The following is a 27,533-nucleotide window of genomic DNA, read 5'->3' as shown; positions in this document are numbered from 1 at the left end:
ACTGCAGGCAACATAATTTCGTTCAAACCGAAAGGTCTGAATGACAATAAAGGATCTATCTATCTATCACTAATTTGTGGGGAGTAACACTAATGGAGCTGGAAAAACCTGACTCCGCTTGTTTACACTCAGCAAATAATTATATTTGAAAGGAAGGGAACTTTAGAGTAAAAAACAGAAGATCTGAAGACGGTCCCAACCCAAAAAGATCGCCTTCCTGTATACTCCAGAGATGCCGCCAGACCCACTGAATTACTCCAGCACTTCGTGCTTTAAAAAAACATCGGCCCAGTTTACCCATGCCGACCAAGATGCCCCATCTATATTAGTCCCACCTGCCCGCGTTTGGTCCATATCCCTTTAAACCTTTCCGATCCATGTACCTGTTCAAATGCCTTTTAAATGTTGTTACAGTATCTGCTTCAACTACTTCCACTGGCTGCTCGTTCCATATAAATGTATAAAGAGGGAAAGGTTGAGAAAAAAAAATCCCCAATCCCCATCCTCAGAATAAAATAAATTAAAGTTATTGCCTGAAGTGCAGACTGTCTCCTTTAAGAAAAACTTGTTCAATTTACCCCCAATCATCTAGATGCTTTTTTTGAACACCAGTGATTCATTAACGCCATGTGCAAACTTGCAAATCGTTATTCAGATGATTCCGAATAGACTTCCTTCGCAGTTGAGACATAAATGATTCTTAGTGCTTGGAGCTGTTCACTCGCAGTGTTATCGAGGGCACTGTCCCTTTAAAAAAAATCTGGTGGGAGGTGACTCTGCTGTAACTGGCTCCGCATGTTAAAGATCATGTCTGCTTCTTGTGTCGAGCTAATTCAAGTTTCTCTGCTTTCAGAGTCAGCAGCAGAACTGCCGCGGATTTCTCAGCTCCTTGCGAGTGAAGCCGAGAGCTTTCGCCTGAAGGCACAGGGCGAGTTTCAAAGACTTCATGGATTCATTCTCCAGATTCTCGTTCCATATCAATGTGACCCTGGGACTATCCTTGTTTTTGACTGGCATTGCTCTCAGCGGCGGATCCAGCGACGTGAGAACGATCACCAAACTGAGTGCCTTTGGTGACCTGGGGGGGAAGCAGGTAAGTTTCGACCCTGATGTTCGGTTAATCACTTTATAATTGAGCAGGCAATGTGTCCACAACACAACCCTGTGCTGGCAAACAGTTGGTCAGGTTTTACTGGTACACAAAAATGCTGGAGAAACTCAGCGGGTGCAGCAGCATCTATGGAGCGAAGGAAATAGGCAACGTTTCGGGACCCGAAACGTTGCCTATTTCCTTCGCTCCATAGATGCTGCTGCACCCGCTGAGTTTCTCCAGCATTTTTGTCTACCTTCGATTTTCCAGCATCTGCAGTTCCTTCTTAAACACGTCAGGTTTTACCGTCAGATGCTTTAAAAAAAAAAGATGTAGTTCGTTGTGGTCATTTTTACACAGCATTTCAGGTAGAGATGCCTCAGTGTTTCCACTGTGTAAGCAAAATGACAAAAAGAATGATTAGCAAATGTCAATGCTTTTATGTTGTTATTATATAATGAAAATAGCATATTGTGGAAACTCGTCAAAGTGATAAGGTTGTAGATAGAGGGTAGCATCTCATCCATATCTACCTCATCGGTGACCCTCGGACTAATCTTGGTCGGACTTTTCTGGCTGTACTTTGCACTAAATGTTATTCCCTTTTAATGAATCGTAACACTGTAAGTGGCTCGATTGTAATTGTGTATTGTCTTTCTGTTGACTGGATAGCACACAACAAAAGCTTTTCCCTGTATCTCGCTACACGTGGCAATAAACTAAACTGAAGGTTGTAGATAGAGGATCTTGTCCATGCGATAAGGAAGCATCTCCAAATGAAGAGCTGTGCCCAGAAGCGTCCACATCTACAACAAAAACTCGCAATGATGCAGCACGTGGAATGAAACATTCCAAGGCACTAAACAGGAGCTCTCATACAAACAAAACCATACTGAGACAAAGAGGGATTTATCAGGATGGACAAACATAGGCTCAGTTAAAGAGTTAGGCTTTAAGTATCTTCTTAAAGAGAGATGAACACTGGAGTTTAGTAGTTAATAAAAATGAACTTCAGTGCCTGGTTTATACCAACGATAGGCACAAAATGCATGAGTAACTTAGCGGTTAGGCAGCATTTTCTGGAGAACGGTACCAACGCAAAAAGTCACTGAAAGTTGTCGTGCAGGTACAGCTGGCAGTGAAGAAAGCTAATGGGATGTTGGCCTTCATAACAAGAGGATTTCAGTATAGTCAAGTCAAGTCACATTTATTTATATTGCACATTTAAAAAACAACTCACGTTGGCCAAAGTGCTTTACATTTGTTATAAGAATAGTGTAAACAAACAAACTATATACATGTAGCCCACGCTCAGTGGACGTCAGGAAAGGCTTGGGAGTATCGATTAGTTTTTAGTCTTGACTTAAAGGAGTCGATGGAGGGGGCAGTTCTGATAGGAAGGGGGATGCTGTTCCACAGTCTAGGAGCTGCAACAGCAAAGGCGCGGTCGCCCCTGAGCTTATGCCTAGACCGCGGGATATTCAGCAGCCCCAAGTCGGCCGTTCTGAGAGACCCGGAGGTGGAGTGGTGGGTGAGAAGACTTTTAATGTAGGAGGGGGCAAGCCCATTGAGGGCTTTGTAGAGCCCTCAATGGGAGTAAAGGAGTAAAGTATAGGAGTAAAGAGGCTCTTCTGCAGTTGTATAGGGCTCTGGTAAGACTACATCTGGAGTATTGTGTACAGTTTTGGTCTCCTAATTTGAGGAAAGACATCCTTGTGATTGAGGCAGTGCAGCGTAGGTTCGCGAGATTGATCCCTGGGATGGCGGGACTGTCATATGAGGAAAGATTGGAAAGACTAGGCTTGTATTCACTGGAGTTTAGAAGGATGAGGGGGATCTTATAGAAACATATAACATTATAAAAGGACTGGACAAGCTAAATGCAGGAAAAATGTTCCCAATGTTGGGCGAGTCCAGAACCAGGGGCCACAGTCTTAGAATAAAGGGGCGGCCATTTAAGACTGAGGTGAGAAAAAACGTTTTCTCCCAGAGAGTTGTGAATTTGTGGAATTCCCTGCCACAGAGGGCAGTGGAGGCCACATCACTGGATGGATTTAAGAGAGAGTTAGATAGAGCTATGGGGGTTAGTGGAATCAAGGGATATGGGGAGAAGGCAGGCACGGGTTATTGATTGGGGACTATCAGCCATGATCACAATGAATGGCTCGAATGGCCGAGTGCACCTATTTTCTATGTTTCTATGTTAGCTGTCCATTTTCACCAGCGATGACCTACTGAGTATTTTATGTCTGTCTCTGAGTTTAGGACTGAGGCAGTGGAAAACTTGGCTTCCAGTCCAAGAGATCAGAATCAATGAAGTGTATAGATTTTCAGGGTATTATTTGGTGAGGGAGGGAGGGCGGGTGGGGGGTGGGGGGGGGGGGGGGGGGGGGGGTGATTGTGTAGTTGTTGGAGGATTCCTTCTCTCCAGAGATGCTGCCTGGCCCGCTGAGTTACTTCAGCATTTTGTATCTATTTTCAAGGTTCTTTCAATTCTGGGTACTCGGATGGAGAGGAAACTGTATTGAGATGAGGCAAATTTCTTCACATGGATATTAACTGGATGGGCTGAAGTCCTCTCAATATATTAAACAGATTTGACCTTTTGTTAAAGGGATAAAAATATGTCTCTTTTCAATATTAAAGAAAGGGAATGACATCTCTTGTACATATTAAAGGGATTTGTCTGTTGATTGAAGAGATAACAAAAATGACTCCTTTCAATATTTAAAGTACAGGGAGAAAATCTCCTGTATGTCTGTACATGAGAGGGATTTGCCACTGCTTATTAAGGGGATAATAACAAGTATCCTTTCAATATTAATGGGATGTGGTGAAGTCTTCTGTATATATTAGAGGGATCTACAGTGTTTAATAAAGGGATTACAAGATTTTCTTTTGAATAGTAAAGAAATGTGTTGAAGTCTCCTATTTATGTTAAAGGGATGAGGAAATCCATCTGTTTGTGGGAAATGGGAGAAATTCTGATTTCACTGATGCAAGGATATCTTTGATGAGTATTGTTTCCGCTAATGGATGTCAAAGTCCTCTGTAACCCGGAGGAACTTTCTGTGTCTGTTTATAATCGGGCCACGCGTAACTAACCTTGCACCAAACTTCGTTAAATATTGCTAATATTGCTGGTCCAAGAACACTAACGCAATTATCAAAAAGCTCATCAGCGCCTCTACTTCCTGAGAAGATTACGGAGAGTCGGATTGTCAAGGAAGACTCTCTCTAACTTCTACAGGTGCACAGTCGAGAGCATGCTGACTGGTTGCATCGTGGCTTGGTTCGGCAATCTGAGCGCCCTGGAGAGGAAAAGACTACAAAAAGTAGTAAACACTGCCCAGTCCATCATCGGCTCTGACCTTCCTTCCATCGAGGGGATTTATCGCAGTCGCTGCCTCAAAAAGGCTGGCAGTATCATCAAAGACCCACACCATCCTGGCCACACACTCATCTCCCTGCTACCTTCAGGTAGAAGGTACAGGAGCCTGAAGACTGCAACAACCAGGTTCAGGAATAGCTACTTCCCCACAGCCATCAGGCTATTAAACCTGGCTCGGACAAAACTCTGATTATTAGCAACCACTTTCTGTTATTTGCACTACCAGTTTATTTATTCATGTGTGTATATATTTATATCATGGTATATGGACACATTTATCTGTTTTGTAGTAAATGCCTACTATTTTTCTGTGTGCTTAAGCAAAGCAAGAATTTAATTGTCCTATACAGGGACACATGACAATAAACTCACTTGAACTTGAACTTGAACTTGAACTAATGGTACGGTCACACATTAATGTGCAAAGTCTCGCTGGCACTCAGTGAGGCAGAAGAAAGTTAAATCTTTTTAACCGCGGACGAGAACAAAGAGCACGGTCAGAAATTGAACAATGTGTCAAACGGCGACGCTCGAAAATATTTGAGGTTGCACACTCCAAAATTAGCAAAAGGTTATCAATCTGTGGTGCTGACACAACAAGGGAACTGTCAGAAATCAGGAAGAGGAAGACTAGGGAAAAACTTGCAAAGTGAGGTTAAATAAAAGCAGAAGAGGAAGAAGAGGACACAATGCAAGGTCACTTTGCAAATATTGTGCGGTATGGAGAACTTCACTTTCAAAAGACAGAACTAACCTTATTCCCCTTCAAATAAAGAAAAGTGAGAAGTAATGCAGGGTTTGAAGAAGTGCTGTTCTCAAAGAGAGGCACATGTCAGACTTTTGAATTGAAGGATTTGGGAAGTTTCAATACTAGAGTGATTCATACCATGTATAGTTGGGCACGTGTATGGATGTCCATGCATGTACATGTGTGTACAGGAGTAATACACGGATCCTTATAAATGTCAGAGACGTACATACAACATGGAAACAGGCCCTTCGGCCCAATTTGTCAATGCCGGCCAAGGTGCCCCATCTACACTGGTCTCGCCTGCCTGCATTTGGCCCATATGCCTCTAAACCTTTGCTATCCAGCTATCTGTCCAAATGTATATAAACGTTGTTCTAGTTTCTGCCTCCTCTGTCAGCTCATTCCATATACCCACCACCCTGTGTGGAAAAATGTGGCCCTCTGAGTCCTATGAAATCTTCCCCCTCACACCTCTAATAATTATATCATCAGGATGATACCTTCTTATGTGCAATATTCAGAGTATGGTGGGATAAGTGGTCTCACAGCTCAAACCTGAATCATTTAACATAAGTGATGGCTGAGTTTTGGTCGTTCAGTCTGCTTGGGCTCAGCACTTATTCACGTAATGGATGTAGGGAGGCTCTCGGCGTTGATTTCAGCATGCTGTCTTGATCGTGGTGAAGCTGCCTTCAAAATGGCTCTGGTTTCTTGCCAAGATTCCTCCTTGCAGCCATCAGGCTATTAAACACTACAACCTCCAAATAGGCTCTGAACTACATGGATTTGGAGGCATTGGTTTTATCTTTTTGCACTATTATCGCCCCATGTGATCTTGCCTTCTCAATCGTCTTGCCATAGTCCATGTAGAGCATGTCTACAGGCCTGCCCTCGTCTAACTCATGATCACCTCTTCAAACAGCTCAATCAAATTGGTGAGACACGACTTCCCATGTACAAATCTATCAGTCCTTGCCTTTCAAATGGCAAATAATTCCTCTCAGAATGCCTTCCAGTAACTTTCAAGGTGTTCTGACATATCAGCTTATGTTATCAAATATTTCCTATGAGTTAAATTCAAAGTTGAACACAATCCATGGCCTCTACTGACAAAGCCTGCCTTTTGCATTGCACCAAAGGCAGGGAGAGTCGTCCAGTTGAGCGTATTGTCCTATGCACAAGTATGGTGAGGGACATATGAATGAAAATCTTGATTTAAAATGATGCTGCATCATTACCAGCCAACATTGATATAATGTTGATATTATTTTGGCATGATATTTCTTTTCCTTTGCATATGTTCTTTAAGCAAACAGCCCAAGGTTTTCTCCATGTGGGTTCTAGCTTCTCAGTGTCACAAAGTGCTGGAGTAAGGGTCGGGCAGCATCTCTGGAGCACAAGGCTAAAGAAAAGACAGTCGAAGGGTCCCGACCTGAAATGCCACCAGCCTTTTTCACCACAGATGCTGCCTTGCCTGATAAGTTACTCGAGCACTTTGTGCCAATTCATGACAACCTTTAGTGCATTGAAACTGTATGAAGAATACAGGCTAAAAACATGCTCCTATTTATTCTATTTGCAAAGAATGGCCTCTCCAGAGCTATTTGTCTTTGATTCTTGAAACTGAACACTGAGGGAGAGGTGATAGACACAAAATGTTGGTAACTTGGCAGGACAGGCAGCATCTCTGGGGAGAAGGAATGGGTGACGTTTCAGATCGAGATCGTTCTTCAGACTTGACACACTCGACTTCTTCGGTCTCGACCCAAAACGTCACCCATTCTTACTCTCCAGAGATGCTGCCTGTCCCGCTGAGTTACACCAGCATTTTGTGTCCATCTTCAGTGTAAACCAGCATCTGCAGTTCCTTCTTCCACTCTGAGGAAGTGAAATTTGATTTAGGCTTCCTAGACTAAATATGTGTGTACCAATATCTATCACTGGTTGCCATCAATTGCATGAAAGCAATGGCGCAGTGACTTGGGTGGATCACGTTTACAATACATAATTGAGACCTTACACAACCTTCACAAAGGCTTCTGAGAAACAATTTCAATTATTCTATTTATGTGCAGGATCAAAGCAATATTAATGTAGAGGTGGGAATAACAGTGGAGCACAATGCTGTGATCAAGTATAGCAGGGAGCACAAATAACCAGCTGTGAATCACAGTCAACTTAAGCCTCATAAGATGCTTAGTCACTGTGCTCCCAACTTACTTATAAAGCCTTCACAGTCTCTAGCCACTGGCTTATGGTTCCTGACAAGCTGAAGACATAGGATTCAGTGGGATTTTCAATCACACCATTATAACTCGGGAATCTGTACATTAAAGTTGAGAGAACATCCCTGAGGCTGTTTTTTAAGTGAATTGATTTGTCTTTTATTGATGGTCTGTGTCTCTGGAGGTCTCTTAGTGTGTCACATCGATGCTGAAGGAAAGCTGTCTCCAGTCTGTCTAGCGGTTTCCACAGGGAGAAGACATGGTCATTCTATTTATAGAGTCATACTAGACTAAGTGTAGACCTGTTGAGTCTGCTCCCCCAAAGCTATATTCCACCACTCACGCATAGCCCCCACCAGCACAGGTGCAGCTCATTTCCCCTCATCCCCCATCACACCCTCCCCCTCCTTTTCACACTCCCTCTTCTTTCCCCTCTCCTCCCTTCCCCAATCCCTCCCTCGCCTCTCCTTCCCTACCCTCCTCTTATCCCTCTATCTCCCCCCCCCCCTCACCTCCCCTATCCCCTCCCCCACTATCTCCCTCCTCCCCATTGCCCTCCTCTATTCCCCACTCCCGACCTCCCCCTCCTCCCCCACCAGACATGAGATGGTAAAAAACTGATAAAAAGAGGAAGAGATAGATTTCTCTTCGGATTTTGAAATTCGGCAAGGCCCCACCATCGCCACAACCACATTGTCACGAGGCCCCACCGCCGCCGCGAGACCTCACCGTTGCCGCGACCCCATTATCACGAGGCCTCACCGCAACGGTCTCGTGGCCTCCTGGATCGCCACGTAGAACCCCTTTATGTGTAGATGAGGGGGGGGGGGGGGTGAGTGGTGGAGGAGCGGGGAGGGGTGAGTGGTGGAGGAGCGGGGAGGGGTGGGTGACTGATGAGAAGGTGGAGAGAATAAAATGGGAATATTGTAGGGTTAGTTAACTGATGGTTAGCATGGAGCAGCTGCACTGAAAGTCCTGTTTCCTAGCTGCATGGTTCTATTACTGTGGTTACACTGAGTAGAAAAGCCTTTAGTTTCCGTGATCACACTTTATATTAAATAGCAGGGTAAGTGTAACCACAGTGGTAACGTTCCTTACCAAAGTGATGAGACTAAAATAGTAAAAGCTTTAAATGATGCGAACTTCTCCTCAGCTGCTGAACAATGACATGGAGTTCCTACAGCCCATTTATTTGATCATAACTACTCCAGTATTTCCAGTCAGAGGAATTACTCTTATCACTTTAATAACTGCATTACTCTGCAATTTTTTTTTTTTTGCCTCATGGGCATTATGTCCGCACCTTATAATGGTAACAACCCAAAACAATTAGTGAGCACATTAGCCACAAACATGCTATTTTAGACCATAAGACATAAAGCAGAATTAGGCCATTTGGCCCATCAAGTCTGCTCTGTCATTCGATCATGAAATTTTCCCTCTGAACCCCATTCTCCTGCCTTCTCTTCTGATAAAAGGTCGCAGATCAGAAACCATTGACTGTTACTCTTTCCACAACTGCTTCCTGATGTGATGAGATTTCCAGCATTTTCAGTTTTGTTTTTAGTTTTGGAGGTTTGATTTGCAATGGATCTATTTTTTTTTAAAAGACACAAAGTGCTGGTGCAACTCAGTTCAGTTTAGTTTATTGTCACTTGTACCGAGGTACAGAGAAAAGCTTTTGTTGCGTGCTAACCAGTCAGCAGAAAGACAATACATGATTGCAGTTGATCCATTTACAATGTATAAACACATGATAAAGGAATAACATTTAGTGCAAGGTAAAGTCAGCAAAGTCGAGGATAGTCCGAGGGTCATCAAATAGGTAGATAGTAGTTCAGCACTGCTCTTTGGTTGTGGTAGGATGATTCAGTTGCCTGATAATAGCTAGGAAGAAACTGTCCCCGAATCTGGAGGTGCGCATTTTCACACTTCTATATCTTTTGGCTGATGGGAGAGGGGAGAAGAGGGAATGGCCTCATCCTTGATTATGCTGCTGGCCGTGCATGAGGTATAAATGGAGTCAATTGACTGCTGACTGGTTAGCACATGTGACAATAAACTAAACTGATCTTCAGACTGATTGTAGGGGGGGGAGAAAGTTGGAAGAGAGGAGTGGCAGGAACTGCAACTGCAGTTCCTTGTTTCTACATATTAAAACAAAGATTCCCGACAAAATCAATGGGACTTCCAGACAGATCCCGATGGACACCCTTGTCCCACATCTAACCATGTGACCAATGTACTTTTACCAAAACTTGCCCACTGTCAGCCAGTTATTGTTTCTGCAAGGACTAAGAGTAAAACGTTACTGACACCATCATCTGAATGATGAAGAGGGGTCCCAATCCAAAATGTCACCTCTCCATTTTTCTTCCAGAGATGTAGCCTGACCTACTGAGTTACTCCAGCAGTTTGTGTCCATCTTCGGTATAAACCAGCATCTGCAGTTCCTTTTTATTACATATCATCATCTTAATGTTGGAAGCTATAGAACGATTCAGTCTTAGTGGTTCTGATCTTAAATGCTCTGACAGAATTTAGGGGCTCGTCAATCACAACAAGTACCTAAATTAGCGAGAGGCATACATTAGCGGAGAGCATTTCCAGTCAGGCCTCTGTCTATTGCAAAAAATCTATGAAATTCATGCATAAACAACATTCATTTTACCAGTGAACAGGAATTGCTGATTGATTATGGTGAATTAGTGGCACTTTCCATCAAACTCTTGTTCCTTTGGTGGGCTAGGCTAGTGAGTAATCAAAAAGTGTCAAAACATCGATCAACGATATCACTTTAATCTGCAATGCTTGGCTCTTGCAAGATAAAGCAGCTCTTTGCATTTTTGAGATGGCACATGATTCAAATGAATGGAATCCATCTGTGTTCCACTTTCAGGCGTGTCATTGCGCAAAATGCGTGGTGATCTATTTTGGAATTAAATCCTTCAACATTTGAAAAGAGGACTGTTATAATTCTTGGCAGGGATTGCACTGAACAGTAGTTTTCTCTGTTGCTGAGGGTTTGTCCGGGTTTGTGCTTGCTGTGGGAAGGGATGTTTGTTTCACAATATTGGGGACACATATCTGCCTTGGGCACTCTGAATGAAGAAGAATCGGCCTCCCTCTGCTTTCTCCAGGGCGAGCACTCGAATCTGTAGGAGGAAACAGCTACAGGTCCACGGTGGCACAGAGTTGGTCAAACTAATGTCAGATAATTGGACCCAGTTGTTACCAATGATGCTGGGGATTGGCCTCTCCTGACCAGTTAGCCACTGAATCATCCAAAGGAGGGAGGAAACAGATTGCTTCCTTTTACCGGGCAGATAGAGAACATAAAAAATAGGTGCAGGAGTAGGCCAATCAGCCCTTTGAGCCAGCACCTCTATTCAATATGATCATGGCAGATCATCCAAAATCAGTACCCCGTTCCTCCTTTCTCCCCATATCCCTTGATTCCGTTAGCCCTAAGAGCAATATCTAACTTTCTCTTGAAAACATCCAGTGAATTGGCCTCCATTGCCTTCTGTGGCAGACAATTCCACAGATTCACAACTCCCTGGGTGAAAAAAGTTTTCCCTCATCTCAGTTCAAAATGGCCTACCCCTTATTCTTAAACTGTGACTCCCCAACATCGGGGACATTTTTCCTGCATCTTCCCTGTCCAATCCCTTAAAAATTGTATATGTTTCTATAGGATATCCTCTCATCCTTCTAAATTCCAGTGAATGTAAGCCCAGTCCAGTGAATGTAAGACCCATTCTTTCATCATATGTCAGTCCCGCCATCCCGGGAATTAACCTGGTGAATCTACGCTGCACTCCCTCAATAGCAATAATGTCCTTCCTCAAATTAGGAGACCAAATCTACACACAATACTCCTGGTGTGGTCTCACCGGGGCCCTGTACAACTACAGTAGGACCTCCATTGCTCCTATACTCAAATCGATCATCTTTTATTACAAGCATTTTTTATTTTGACTCGAACATCCTTTCATCAATGTTTTATTTAAGATATGAACCAAATCATTTGGGAGAAACTCCCACCCCCTCAACACTTTGTTTTCAATTTGCGTAATGTCCCAGATGCTTACTTTTTCATAGCCGCACAGCATAGAACGGGTCCTTCTAATCCTATCACCAACTCCTGATTCTCCGCACACACTCACTTACACTGTTCATTGTTGCTAATTAACCTACCAACCACCAGGGGGAAACTCACAAGGAGAATGGCAAACTCCAAGTGTCTGGTGTTAAAACTCGATACATTTTAAGTTAGAAAGAAGGAACTGCAGATGCTGGTTTACGAAGGACACAAAAGTGCTAGAGTAACTCAGCAGGTCAGTCAGCATCCCCAGCGAACATGGATAGGTGGCGTTTTAAGTCGGGACCTAATACACGGTTCTGACTCTTTTTCCAGTGGGGGGGGGGGGGGGAAATAAGGATGGCCAAGGAAAGAAATGTTATACCTGTGCTTCTTAAACAATTTCAGTGTCATTCACCCTTGAATCTTTATCGCAAAATTTAATTCACCCTATCCCCCACAACCAAAATGTGGGCAGCAGAGATGATGGAGACGTTACATCTGGAAAGAATTAGATTTGTCCTATTGGACAAGTATAATTCTTTTGAACAGATATGGTCTCCATATATACAGTATTTAGAGAAGTAGCTGTTCTTGGCAACACAGCTCGGCGTGCACCCTGCGGGATTTGGTGAGAATAATTCATTTTTATATTGGAATTAACATATATGTCTTTATTGATACTATCACTTGTAGTAGTGTTATTAACAATACATATTGTGGTTTTTCATTTTTTTTTTTTTTTTTTTTCGTTTCTCTTTTCTTTCTTATATATAATCAAATTATTATTTAATCACTATCCTAATGATTTATAACTGTTCTATTCTTTTTCTATCATTATTTCTAAAAAAAAATAGTAGATAAGTATTATTAGTGTTTTACTTAATGCAAATTGAATTAATTTGATATAAAGTTGTTTGAAGCATTGTAATTGATTACCTTTAATAAAAAAATATATTACAGAAATGGTGTTACCTACCTACCTCCAAGTTCAAGGGGGAGGCGTGTGGTGTATGTAATGTCATTAACATATTTGATGTCTTGCGCAATGGTACGCATGCGCAGGAGAGACTCAAGGTGGCGTCCTGGATTAAAGAAGCTTGTTTGTTTTTAAAAAAAAAAAAAAAAAAAAAAAAAAAAAATTTAATTCACCCTCGACTAAATTTCCTTATGTTTTTGGGTAATTTTTGCCTTATTCTCCCTTGTATACAATGTATTTATTTTGTCACATTGGCAAAAAACATAAATTAACTCATTTCTTATGTGTTTATTTTATTCAACTTTTTCAACATCCTAAAAATATGTAAAGAAAACTGAGTGAAAAAAAAGCAATTACCACTGGAGTTTGAAAATCATTCTATTAGAATGATAAAAAACCATTCCAACGTCCAAGCACTGGGCTTCAGCCCCATCCTACCCTTTCGGGCTTTGATTACTGCAGTTTTTGCTTGGAAAACTAGCTCAAAAAACCATGGAGTATGTGATTTAATATATTAGTATCCAACTAATGTAACTTTCTATAAGAAAGCTTAACTTTGGTAGCTAAATTGCTACACAAAATAAAGTTAGGGTTCAACAGTGTTGCCATTTATAAATCTATGATCTCACTAGCTCGTCTGGTCATCCCTAAAAGGTTATGTTACAGTAAATTTGGGAAATATTCTGCTATGAAATTAGAAAACCGTAGGCAGAGAAAAAAACATCAAATTTCCAGCTCCACTGCCATTAAGACCAACAAGAGCTTTAATGGCAATGTATTTTTTAAGTATAGAATAAATATATAGATATCTGAATAAATTAAGTAATTCACCCTTCATTCATCCCTCTAGTTTAATTTAGCCCAAAATAATTTCATTCGCCCTTGGGTGAACCATTCACCAGTTTAAGAAGCACTGCCTTAGACGATCAAAATGATTGTAAAGTTGGTCAAAAAGAAAAAATATGTAATAGCGAAAAGAGGCAGGACAAGTCATGGCCGGCAACGGATGACCTCGGGTGACGGGGGTTCCCTGATGGACAAACTGTTGGCTAGAACCAGGTGTGAGGTGTTGCCTAATGTTGGAAAACTGGAACTCAAGCAGATGGTTTGAATGGCCATGTTGATGTTGCTGAGTTGGATTAAAGAAAATCTCAAACCTTTTTATACCTACATGAAAAGATAAATGTCTTTGCATCTTCTCTAGCCACAGGTGAGGTCCTGGAGGACTGAAGAGTAACTAATGTTCCTTTGTTTAAGAAGAAAAGTAGAGTGAATCCAGTAAGCCTCGCGTCAGTTGTAGGGAAGCTATTGGGGAGGATTCTTTGGGACAGTATGTACTCCCATTTGGGAGAGAATGGGTAATTAGAGACAGTGAGTGAGCATGGCAGAATCGGAATCATGCCTGGTTTAGGGAGTATAAGGCGCGGGGGCTTTGGAGAAGGTACAGTGAGCATAGCAGGTCATGTCTTACTAACTTGATCGACTTTTTTGAGGAGGTGCTGAAGGTTATCAATGAGGGTAGAGTGGTGGATGTTGTCTATATTGATTTTAGTAATTTGACAAAGTGCCCCATAGTAGGCTGATCCAGATGATTAAAGTGCATGGGGCTAACAGTGGCTTGTTCGCATGGATTCAGAACTGAGAGACGGAGTATGTGGTGGAAGGACAATATTCAGGCTGGAGGTCTGTGACCAGTGGAGTCCGTAGGGATCCGTGCTGGGACCTGTGCTGTTTGTGATATATATAAATAACTTGGACGCTAAATGTAGATGGGTCGGTTAGTTCGTTTGCAGGTCTTGGACTGTGAGGAAAGCTGTCAAAGTATACAGCGGGATATACATAGATCAGCTCCAGAAATGGGTGTAGAAATGGAAGATGGAGTCTAATCTGGGCAAGTGTGAGATGTTGCACTTTTGGGAGGTCAAATGTAAGGGGAAAAAATATACAATTGATGGCATAACCCTGAACAGCATTGATGTACAGTGGGTTTATGAGGTCCAAGACCACCCATCCCTGAAAGTGGCAACACAAGTGAGAGTGGCAAAGATGCACATGGTATACTTGCTCTCTTAGGTTGGGGAGTTAAGTATAATAGTCAGGAAGTCATGATGCAGCTTTGTGGAGCTTTGATTAGACCACATTTGGAATATTGCATGCAGTTCTGGTTGACTCAATCCTGGAAGGATGTGGAGGCTTTGGAAAGAGTGCAGAGGAGGATAATGATCCAAAGTCAAAACAAGGAGCTGCAGGTGCTGGTTTGTAGGAAAAGGTCACAGTGCTGGAGTAACTCAGTAGGTCAGGCAGCATCTCAAGTTTTACAAAATACCTGACTGCCAATAATTTATTTTGAAGGCCATTCATTGAAGACTCGGTAAATATAAATGGTAATTGCTTGGTTTGGTTATGCTAATCTTTTTTATAGTGCTGGTTGAGAGAAATACATCAGAATTTCCTCTTCCTTTACAACTAATTTAATTATAGTGAACATAGAAAATAGGTGCAGGAGGAGGCCATTTGGCTCTTCAAGCCAGCACCACCATTCATTGTGGTCATGGCTGATCATCCACAATCAGTAACCTGCCTGCCTTCTCCCCATATCCCTTGATTCCGCTACCCCCTAGAGCTCTATCTAACTCTCTTTTAAATTCATCCAGTGAATTGGCCTCTACTGCCTTCTGTGGCAGAGAATTCCACAAATTCAGAACTCTCTGGGTGAAAAAGTTTTTTCTCAACTCAGTTTTAAATGGCCTCCCCTTTATTCTTAGACTGTGACCCCTGGTTCTGGACTCCCCCCAACTTTTGGAACATTTTTCCTGCATCTAGTTTGTCCAGTCCTACATCAAGACTGCCTTTACAGCCATTGATATGAAACATTGATGGTTTCTTTCTTCATGAATGCTGCCTGACCTGCTGAGTATTTAAACAACATTTTATGTTGTTATGTTGTTATATCTGACATTTATAGTTGCATTTTCCCCTCATCCTGGTGGCCTCTCATTCAACATTTTAAACATTCCAGAATTATTATTCATTAGAAACCCGTCAGATTGGTTTAGTAAAACCTGTAAATATAGATGCGTAGCAGCTGCAGGAATCCTTTATGCATCAGAATTGTGACCACTGCATTTTTGTGTTATGAAATTTTTTTGATTTACTTTTAATGACATGAAAGTATGAGGGGCGTTTGAAGGCTCTGGAGTTGCTGGAGTTTAAAAGGGTGAGGGGGATCTCATTGAAACCTACCAGATAATGAAAGGCTTAGATAGAATGGACATGGGAGAGTGCAGAACCAGAGAGCACAGACTCAGAATAAAAGGACATACCTTCAAAATGGAGATGAGGAGGAATTTCTTTAACCAGACGGTGGTGAATCCGTGGAATTTATTGCCACCGATAGCTGTGGAGACCAAGTCATTGGGTATTTTTTGAGATGGAGATTGATAGTTTTTTGATTAGGAAGGGCATCAAAAGTTATGGGGAGAAGGCAGGAGAATGGGGTTGAGAGGGAAAAATAGGTCAGCCGTGATTGAATGGTGGACTAGATGCGATGGGCTGAATGGCCTAATTCTGCTCCTATGTCTTCTGGTCTTATGAATCTAATACACTGTGTTACTGTAGGTGATTCACTCAAAGAGGACGCGGATTGTTTTCTTTAGATGATTCTGTGTGTTTGACTGTTTTGGACTAAGGATCACTCTAAGTAAAAGGATAGAGAATTTTATTCACATACAGACACACACAAAACAGATGGAGATGCACGCATCCAAACTCGCATGGAGACACAACACATTTATGAATGATATTATTTAGTAAAATACATTCAATATAGGTTGTTGCTGTTCAGTGAACTAATGGGTCAGGATCATGATTAATCTCAAGTTAACTAAAGCAAATGTTTCTGCTCTCTCCACAGGAACAGCTGGATATAGGTATGTACTTATTCCATTTCATTGCTCAAATTGTTTCCCTTGTTAAATGCTTTTGAGACAATAAATCATTAACATCGCTGTATTTGTTCATTTCTTACCTGGTCACATTTAGTGAATTAACGCATGCCTTTTTGAACCTGCAGCTTCATCATATAAGCAGTCAATGGGAAGTTAGGCCTGGTCGGATTATATCTTACAGCCACAAAATGTATTTCCATATTGAAGTTTACAATGATAAGAACATCACCTCATATGTTCATAAGTTCTAGGAACAGAATTAGGCCGTTCAGCCCATCGAGTCTACTCCACCATCCAGTTTAAATTCCATTTGGAATATTTTGGAGGACCAAGAACCAAGAATCATGGCTGATCTATCTTTCCCCCTCAACTCCATTCTCCTGCCTTCTCCCTTTGACACCCTAACTAGTCAAGCACCTGTTGATCTCCATTTTAAAAATGTCTAATGACTTGGCCTCCGTAGTTGACTGTGGCAATGAATTCCACAGATTCACCACCCTGTGACTGAAGACCACAATTTCATCACCCTCTGACCTCATATTCCTGTGTTTAAGAAGGAACTGCAGATGCTGGAAAATCGAAGGTAGACAAAAGTGCTGGAGAAACTCAGCGGGTGCAGCAGCATCTATGGAGCGAAGGAAATGGGCAACGTTTCGGGCCGAAACATTGCCTATTTCCTTCACTCCATAGATGCTGCTGCACCCGCTGAGTTTCTCCAGCACTTTTGTCCACCGACCTCATATGCCTCTTGGGTACTACCCAATAGTATGGACATTTAATTTTCTAGCTTCAGGTAACCTGTATTCCCTCTGATCCTGCCTCTCTCCTGACCCATCTAGGTTCTCCCCTTTCCCACCTGGTCTCATCCACCAATCCAACATGCTCTGCCTACTGGGTCTCCTATTCCCTTCCCCACTGCTTCCATCTGCAGATCATCTCTTCCTTATCTGCTTCCAACCTGAGCCTGAAGAAGGGCCCTAACCAGCAATGTCACCTATCCATTCTCTCCACACGTGCTGCCTGACCCAATCGTTTCCTCCAGCACTTTCCACTGTCACCCTCTGCTTCCTACCATCATGCATCCATTTAGCTACCCTACCATGCGGGACCTTGTCAAAGCCCTTGCTAAAGTCAATCACTCATACACCTTTGCCCACATTCAAAGCTGTGCTGACTATCTTAATCATTCCTTGTCTATCTAAGGACTCCACCGCTCTGACACATTTTCCCACATGTAAAGCTGTGCTGCCTATCCAAATCACTACTTGTCCATCCAAATGCTGGTAGACCCTGTTCCTCAGAATGCCCCCCCCAGTAACTTGCCCACCACTGACGCCAGGCTCATCAGCTTGTAGTTCCTTGGCTTGTCCTTGTTGCCTTTCTTAAATAATGGCACAACTTTAACCATCCCCCCAGCCTAGAACTTCTACCTGTGCCTTTGATGCAGCACTGTTGGGCACGTCTATTGTACGCCCTAATGAGTTACAGCCACAATATAACGTTATTTGAATGATCATCATCATTGTAGCACAAGTCCCAGGTTTTAATCTTCAGGGTCGAGCATTTGTTCATTAACTTGAGGGAACCCGAGTTGTGAAGACCTTCCTTAAAAATAAAATCCATGAATGGATTTTTTTCTGGATGGCCTGGAGTGTTGTCTTGAGAATTCAATGTCTGAATATAATCTCACACACATGCATACAAGGGACTCTAGTGCTTTTTGAAAATGGTCAGATTTGCCCATTGAACCTGTGCTGCTCATAAGATTATCTGTGATGCAATGGGGCTTACTATAGTTTCACCCACAGGCCCTGCACACAGGAAGGCTCACCCATAAGGTTGCCTCCAATTTGCAGTTGACCTGATTAAACATTTGTCACTATATGCAAAGCTTCAAACCTCCAAACCTAGGTTCTGTCCTCGTGCTTTGTATTGCTGCTGTCTTCACCTATGAAGAGGCTGCTTCCAAATCTCTGCGGTGTGAATGGTGAAACTATTTCTTCTGTTGGTTGCTTCTTCGTTCCAACTGCCGGCACGATGTTAACTGTCTTGACTACTCCACTCTCCTTAATTACGCTGATCTCACCCCCTCTGAATGCACAGCCCTCCACCCATCTGCACGACTCCCAACATTGTCATTAAGCCTGTTGACAAGGGAGGTGGTCAGAGAAAGATTCCTGACCTGAAACGTCACACACCCATGTTCTCCAGAGATGCTGCCTGACCCGCTGAGTTACTCCAGAACTTTGTGCCTTTCCTTTCTTCTGTTGCTGATGTGGTTTAGTTTAATTCAGTTTAGAGATCCAGAGCAGAAACAGGCCTTTGGCCCATAGAGTCTGCACCGTCCATCGATCCCCGCACATTAACACTGCTCTGCACATATTGGGTACATTTATACCAAGCTAATTGAGCTACAAATCTGTACGTCTTTGGAGTGTGTGGGGAAACCGAAGATCTCGGCGAAAACCCACACAGGTCATAATCATAGAGAGGGTTATAGAGTGACAGTGTGGAAGCAGGCCCTTCGGCCCAACTTGCCCACACTGGCCAACATGTCCCAGCTACACTGGTCCCACTAGTGTAGCTGGGACTAGTGTAGCTGGGACATGTTGGCCGCTGTGGCCCATACCCCTCCAAACCTGTCCTATCCATGTTCCTGTCTAACTGTTTCTTAAATGATGGGATAGCCCCTGCCTGAACTACCTCTGGCAGCTTGTTCCACACACCCACCACCCTTTGTGTGAAGACGTTACCCCTCAGATTCCTATTAAATATTTTCCTCTTCACCCTGAACCTATGTCCTCTGGTCCTCGAGTCACCTACTCTGGGAAAGACACTCTGTGCATCTACGGGGCATTCATAGGACACAGGGAAAACGTACAAACTCCGTACAGACAGCACCCGTAGTCGGCATCGAACATGGGTCTCTGGCGCTGTAAGGCAATAACTCTACCGCTACGCCACCGTGCCACCTTTAGAGTTCGTGAGTTTAGGTTTCATGGATGGAATTAAAATTTAGAATCTGAATAATTTTTCCCAAACTGATTTTCCAAAATGACATTTAAAAAAATCGGACAATAATTTGTTTGTCCTAAGGATTTGGTGACCCGATCAAGCCCTATCCTGATTTTTGCCAACAAAGTTCAGCTTGGACGCTCTGGAACTGTCACTGACTGTAGCTGTTGTACAATTGGAATCAGGATTGTGATATCAGAATGGAAACTCCAAATTATTAGTGCATTAATGAAGATATTAATATTGTGTGACTTGGAGAATAACTTGGAAGCTCTCGGGGTCCTATGATTCATACTTTACTTTAGAGATATAGCGTGGAAACAGGTCCTTCGGCTCACTGGGCCCACACTGACCAGTGATCACCCCGAACACTTGCACTATCCTGCACAATAGGGACAATTTACAGCAGCCAATTAACCTACAAACTTGTACGTCTTCGAAGTGTGGGTCGAAATTGGAGAACCCGGAGAAAACCTATGTGGTCACAGGGAGAACGTACAAACTCCGTACAGACAGTACCCGTAGTTAGGATCGAACCCAGGTCCCTGGCACTGTAAGGCAGCAACTCTACCGCTGTGCCACCGTGCCATCCCTGACTCAACTCTGATTATTCTGGTCTGTAAATGCTTCCGTTTTAAAGCCATCCCAGGGATATCCTTCCAGACAAAAAAATATCAAGATCACTACACTGCTTCCATTTTCATCATTCCACCATTTTCGGCTGTCCGTTCAGCCTGCCACTTACACTTATTGCTCAGTTCCCGAATCATTTAAAAATCTATTGACTTCATTTTTAAAGATCCCCAATGATCTCTGCTCCTCAACCCTGTGGGATAGGGAATTCTAAACATCCACCACTCCTGCAAGAGGAAGTTCCCACATACCCCATTTTTAAATCACCACCCTCAGATCGTGTCACCATGATCCCTCATCTTCCACTTGTAGAAACATCTCATCTGAATTTTGTAGGAAGGAACTGCAGATGCTGGCTTACACCGAAGATGGACACAAATAGCTGGAGCAACTCAGCGGGTCAGGCAGCATCTCTGGAGAAAAGGGATAGGTGACGTTTCAGGCCGAGACCCATCAGCCTGAAGAAGGGTCTCGATCTGAAACGTCACCTATTCCTATTCCTTTTCTCCAGAGATGCTGCCTGACCCACTGAGTTACTCCAGTTCTCTGTGCCTATCTTCATCATCTGAAGTTTTAGTTGCAATGCTTCTGCCATTGTACTCTGTTTCATATGGACCAGTATATGAATGAATGAATGAATTAATTGATACGTTATTGTGATATGTGATGAGTCACAGTGAGTTATTTTGTTTTGTTCACCCAATGTATACATCGTTGCAATTCACCTCTCATTTTGATTTATGATGGATTTACAAATCTCCATTTTTTGTATTTCCTATTAACTCCTATTTGTGCATTTCTTCTCCTGTTTTTTTTTTTTTGCCACATTTTCCCCTCCTTTTAAGCACCATAATAACACAGCCATTCACAGTCTCCCTCTCCTGTTCAATTCAAGTCAGCACAACAAAGTCCAAAGAGACTGCAAATGCTAGAATCTCGAGCAAAACACGGTGCTGGAGGAACTCCAACTCCAAGTCACCCTTCACCCACCCCCCCTCCTTCTTTCCTGTGTCCCACACCCCCACACCCACCAGTATCCATGCTCCTTTCCTTTCCATTGCAAGCTGATTTCCCTTCTCCGAGTCTCCTATTTCCCTCTTTGTCCCCCACACCGTCGCCATCCACCCACTTCCCTCCGTCCGGCTTTATTTCATTCCTTCTCGCCTCTCCTTATCTAACACCCCTTTGCCTCCTTCTTACCTCTGGCCTTTGCACTTACTCCACCCATCTGTTTATTAAATCTCCCTCACCTGCATCCACCTTGCTAGGCATTGTCCCACCCCACCTCTCTCCTTTAGCCTTCTCTCCCCTACTCCAACCAGCTCGAAGAAGAGTCCCGACCCAAAACAAAATTTAGTTTAGAGATACAGCACAGTAACAGGCCGTTCGGCCCATCGAATCCGCGCTGACCCGTGAACGCCTTATACACTAGGAACAATTAAAAAATTTTACTGAGCCAATTAACCTGCAAACCTGTACATCTGTGGAGCGTGGGAGGAAACCGGAGCACCCGGAGAAAATCCATGTGGCCACGGAGAGAACAAACAAACTCTGTACAGACAGCATGATTGAACAGTAGTTGGGATTGAACCCAGGTCTCTGGTGCTGTAAGGCAGCAACTCTGCCGCTGTGTTAACTGTCCATTATCTCTACGGATGTTGCCTGACCCGCTGAGTTTCTTCAGCACTTTGTGTTGTGTTCAGGTCAACACATCAGCCTCCTTCAATTCTTTCAACATGACAGGCACTAATCTGGTTTCAATTCTGTCCTGTTTTAATTGCTTTCCATTTTTTCCTGAAAATTCCAAACTTGCTCTCTGACTTTCTCACAGAGAATTCGACATACTGGAATCAAGTGAAAGCTCCTGAAGGATATAGTCTGAACTTCTCCAGGCTCCTGATATCCACAGTACTGTTCTGCACATCATCACAGTGCAAGTCCTGTGTTCGGGTTTCTGTCAAGTTAAATTACACAGGTAAGGACTGACTTTACTGGAGGTTTATTTCTACCCCGATATATGTTCATCGGTGCTGAAGAATGACTGGCCTGGAATATTTTCATCTTTTTGTTAAACTCATACATATTAACAATATTTAAAATGTTACCACCTGATGCACCTGGGAACATTACCTGTGCTGCAATGATGTTCTGGCAGTGGAACAGCGGGGAAATCTGCAGCCTCGCAGCGCCAGAGAACCGGGTTTGATCATGACTTTGGGAGCTGTCCGTGTGGAGTTTGCACGTTTTCCCCGTGACTGTGTGGGTTTTCCTCCCACATCCCAAAGTTGCGCGGGTAATTGGCTGCTGTAAAATTGCACCTAACGTATTGGGAGTGGTCTAGAAAGTTTGAATTAGTGTGAGTGGGTGAACGATGGTCGGCATTGACTCGTTGGGCTGATCGATCTGTTTCCATTCTGTATCTCTAAACTAACCGAAACTAAAGTTGGATAAATCTACTGCCTTTTTATCTCCACCTATGATTTAGGATATTATAATGAAATCGCAGAGCAAAAGAAGGGCCCCCGACCCAAAACGCTGCCTACCCATGTCCTCCAGAGATATCAGCTGTCCTGCCACACTCCAGTACACTGTGTTCTACACAAGACCCCAGCCTCTGCAGTTCCTTGTGACCTCCAAGCAAGCCCAATAACTAAAGCCTCTGTCCCACAATGCAAGTTCACCCAACAGCTCTTCCGAGTTTAAAATAAATCAAACTCGTGGTATGTACGTAGCGGGTAGGACCTCGTGGATGTCCCGTAGCAGCTAATAATGCTAACGGCTGGTTCTCTGGAAATGCTGTAACTCGTGAAGTTTTTTCAACACTGTGAAAAATGTCCAAGAGTTCCCCGAGTCCTGCCGTTAGTTACCGCGTTTCCCGAGTACCTGCCGCTCGCATTACGAGCCGCTACGGGACATCCACAAGGTCATACGTACATTCTACGTACTTACCACGAGTTTGATTTTTTTTTAAACTCGGGAGAGCTCTTAGGTGAACTCGCATCGTGCAGATGTGCAGGTTACATTCTCAGTGGCTCAGCATCTATAGATGGGTCCCACACTCAGCCACTGCCATGTGGGAGGGAATAGGAGGGCAGGGCGTGTTCAAGTTGTCCTGAGGTTTTGTGTGTGCGTGCGCGCGTGTGTGGAACCCACTATTTACAATCAACACACATATCTGGAACAAGATTGTATCAGGGTTTATAAACCTGGTTTAACCCCATCATTCTGATCAGATTACAGTTCAATAATCTTCAAATTCAAATACTTTCTTTCTGCATGAACCACAGTTCAATAATTTTTAAATCTAAATAGTTTATTTCTGTGTAAACCAGGTGTTGATTTGCTACCATGGTCTCTGGCCTCACGAACATGTCTCAACTCATCAAGCTTTTTGGTTAATAAAGCTGCTCACTCTGTTTTCTTTAGTAGTATCAGAATTGAAACTAGTTCCTTCCTCTGTTTACACGTTTGTCTCTCTCTCTCTCCACGTAGCGCCAGTGAAAATAGAAGGGGTGCAAATCAGTTTCTTCAAATATAATAACAACAGACACAATGAGATCCAGATCCGATGGAAGAAGCGCGTGCTGCCCGTCAATGCTGTGAGTTGATGTTACATTGGATTGTAGGCAGGAGGCCATTCGGCTTTATGCCAGACTGTCTACTCCATACCTGCCGCACCCTCCTTCCTTCAGTACGTCTCCTCTTTGTCTCAGCTTCGTTCACAGTATCAATATCGCCTTGAAACTGCGCTTACCTTTGGTTGTAAGAGGCGTTACGTCTTTGCTACCTCTGCATATTCTTCACAAATTGGCATCAACACCAGCAAAAAGGGTTCATACATTTTTGAATTTTTTTCTATCTTCCTCACTGTGGAATGCTCTGACTCATGAGACTGACGTCTGCCGTTGCAAACCTGTGTGCACCTTCACAGCAGCTTTCCTCACAGAGCTATCACTAAGGTTTTAATAAGCAACCCCAGTTATATCCCAGTGATGGAGTCCTAGTAAACCTGGTCGGGCTCACTGCATCCATACTCACACTACTCTGGTTACCTCTGGCACCATGATGCGTACTAACCCTCTGATACAGCCCAAGCTTCATTGGAAGTGATTAGTTCCTGAACTACTATCTACCTCATTGGTGACACTCGGATTATCTTTGATCAGGTTTTACTTGCTTTACCTTGCACTAAACCTTATTCCCTTACGTATGTAGTCACTGTAAATAGCTCGATTGTAATCATGTACTCGATTGTAATCAGTCCTTTCGCTGACTGGTTAGCATGCAACAAAAGCTTTTCACTGTACCTCGGTACACTTGACAATAAACTAAACTGAGATAGTTGTTGATTATGTTATAGTCTGTTTCTCTTTTCTTCATGAATGCAGGCACATTTTGTCTTCGAATGCTTTGAATCAGATGGAGGCCATCAAGTTGAGGTTACTGTTCATACAGTCCCAAATTATGGGCCCGAGTTAACTGCAGAGTACACTGTGGAGGATCATGAACAGGGTATGAACGGCTAAGTACTTCGACAGTGAGATTAAAGTGGTTAGTTTAGAGTAATAAAGGGTGGCACAGTGGCGTAGCAGTTGCGTTACTGCCTTACAGAGCCAAAGACCCGGGTTCAATCCTGACCACAGGTGCTTGGCTGTACCACGTATTTACGTTCTCCCCGTGACCTGTGTGGGATCTTCAGTGTCCTCCCACACTCCAAAGACGTACAGGTTTGTAGGTTAATTGGCTTGGTGTAAAAGAGTAAACAAAATTGTCCCTAGTGTGTGTGGTGTTAATGGGCGGGGATCGCTTGTCATTGCAGACATGGTGGGCAGAAGGGCCTATTTCCGCACTATATCTCTAAATACAGCCTGAGAAACAGGCCCATCGGCCCACCTTGCCGACCATCTATCATCCATAAACTAATTATATCCTACACACGAAGGGCATTTACAATTAACCTACAAACCTGAACATCTTTGGAATATCTGGAGCACCCAGGGAAAAACCCACGGGGTTTCTGGGAAAACGTACAAACTCCACACAGACAGCACCAGTAGTCAGGATCGAACCTGGGTCCACTGGAGCTGTGAGGCAGCAGCTCTACCACTGTGCCAGCCGAACTTTGTGAAAGTTGATCTTTACAATGCAACGTGTTTTTAAAAAGGGCAGTTTCAGCAGGTCAGATGCCCATTCTTCAGGCCACTCGCAAGCAAATGCGTTTTGCCGTTTAGAATGGGAAGAGATCTACAGCAACAGCTACAAGTTGGTGCCAGCCTGCCAATGCAATGTTAGAGCGAAGGTCGGCACAGTTTAGTAATGGGGGAAATGAATGGATGGACTGATGTGTGGGCAAGTCAAGTTATGACCTACATCCCAGTGGTCCCCCATCAGGTGCAAAGCAAAACAATTTCCCATCAAGGAGACATAGTCAGTTATGAATGCAGAGACGTGCCCAAAACTGCAACTGGCATTAGATAGGTGACTCTGTTGGGGCAACGGAGTGTAATGCAGCATCCTGGTGCCCCCAATACATGGGTTTCTATTTTACCGTTGCTGTTCAGTGCATGGAAAGGGCTATCAAAAGAACATAGTTGTACGGGTAGTTTAATACCCGAGAGATTTTACTCCAGTTACTCAGAAAGAATGAAGAAATGGTGTTAACATTGACATCCTGTTTAGCTGACAGAGTAACCAGATGAAAAGCTGAAAACATTCTGAAATTTATCCAGCCATCTTTGCACAAGACTTGTGAAAGCGTAATCATTAACACCCTGTCTTCGAGACTTGGGCATTGATGTTTCAGATGATACCACCATATTGACATAAGGAAGAATGGTGTAAATGTGACATGATTTTAACTTGAATATGTGTCACCATTCTTACACCCCAGGTCCACAGATCAACTATGTTGTTGTTCCTGAGAAGAAGCAGATTGTAGTTACTGTCCACCCAGGCCGTGCTGTTTACATTGTGCTGTGTTACAAGCGGGGATTTGTGTGTCGCAAGCTGAAGAAACACTCTTATCAACTGGTAAGAAACTGACAGAGGATTAGCTCTATTATGCGGTAGTAGGGGTTTGGTACCTGTGACCTTAAGGTCCAGTTGATACAATCCGAGGTGGAATCTATATTCTTTAGTCGGAGGGTGGTGAATCTGTGGAATTATTTGCCACAGAAGGATGTGGAGGCAAAATCTGTGGATATTTTTAAGGCAGAGATAGATTGATTCTTGATTAGTACGGGTGTCGGAGGTTATGGGGAGAAGGCAGGAGAATGGGGTTAGGAGGGAGAGATAGATTAGCCATGCATGAATGGAGGAGTAGTCTTGATGGACCGAATGGCTGAATTCTACCAATATCACATGATCTTATGATCAATATTAGAATGTTGGCTATGTCTATTCCTTTGATGATGGTAAGTAGCTTTATTGCAGCATTTCCTTAGGTTGGTAGTAATAATAATAATAATAATAATAATAATAATAAACTTATGATTAATAAAATAAGGGACAACATTACATAAAAAAACATTGCATATTAAAAACATCATAAAGTACATATAAAATATTAGTATATCACTTATAAAAGCATCATAAAATATATTAAAAAAAACACAATACATTAATTAAAATCCAGAATAAAAAGAATGATCAATGTCCTACAACGATACCAGTGTCCCCACAACTGGGATTTGTAGCGTGTAGTGCTAAACATAGAAACATAGAAACATAGAAATTAGGTGCAGGAGTAGGCCATTCGGCCCTTCGAGCCTGCACCGCCATTCAATATGATCATGGCTGATCATCCAACTCAGTATCCCGTACCTACCTTCTCTCCATGCCCTCTGATCCCCTTAGCCACAAGGGCCACAACTAATTCCCTCTTAAATATAGCCAATGAACTGGCCTCGACTACCCTCTGTGGCAGAGAGTTCCTGAGATTCACCACTCTCTGTGTGAAAAAAGTTATTCTCATCTCGGTTTTAAAGTATTTCCCCCTTATCCTTAAGCTGTGACCCCTTGTCCTGGACTTCCCCAACATCGGGAGCAATCTTCCTGCATCTAGCCTGTCCAACCCCTTAAGAATTTTATAAGTTTCTATAAGATCCCCTCTCAATCTCCTAAATTCTAGAGAGTATAAACCAAGTCTATCCAGTCTTTCTTCATAAGACAGTCCTGACATCCCAGGAATCAGTCTGGTGAACCTTCTCTGCACTCCCTCTATGGCAATAATGTCCTTCCTCAGATTTGGAGACCAAAACTGTACACAATACTCCAGGTGTGGTCTCACCAAGACCCTGTACAACTGCAGTAGAACCTCCCTGCTCCTATACTCAAATCCTTTTGCTATGAAAGCTAACATACCATTCGCTTTCTTCACTGCCTGCTACACCTGCATGCCTGCTTTCAATGACGGGTGT

The 27,533-nt window shown here is 43.1% G+C and overlaps 1 protein-coding gene across 1 annotated transcript in view; it reads left to right on the top strand.

The window, feature by feature from the left end:
- Positions 1 to 790: 790 nt before the first annotated feature.
- il17re (interleukin 17 receptor E) overlaps positions 791 to 27,533 on the top strand; it is a 64,654-nt gene continuing 37,911 nt past the window's right edge. The window contains exons 1-6 of the mRNA XM_033037160.1: positions 791 to 1,093; positions 16,434 to 16,449; positions 21,947 to 22,090; positions 23,608 to 23,714; positions 24,504 to 24,627; positions 26,006 to 26,145. Coding sequence (XP_032893051.1) covers positions 947 to 1,093; positions 16,434 to 16,449; positions 21,947 to 22,090; positions 23,608 to 23,714; positions 24,504 to 24,627; positions 26,006 to 26,145 — 678 coding nt within the window. The 5' untranslated portion in view covers positions 791 to 946. The remainder of the gene's footprint in view (positions 1,094 to 16,433; positions 16,450 to 21,946; positions 22,091 to 23,607; positions 23,715 to 24,503; positions 24,628 to 26,005; positions 26,146 to 27,533) is intronic.

The sequence above is a fragment of the Amblyraja radiata genome, chromosome 18, assembly GCF_010909765.2.
Source record: "Amblyraja radiata isolate CabotCenter1 chromosome 18, sAmbRad1.1.pri, whole genome shotgun sequence".
In the NCBI taxonomy this organism is placed as follows: Eukaryota; Metazoa; Chordata; class Chondrichthyes; order Rajiformes; family Rajidae; genus Amblyraja; species Amblyraja radiata.
The sequence above is the reverse complement of the archived record's forward strand: the minus strand, read 5'-3'. Positions and strand labels throughout refer to the sequence as shown.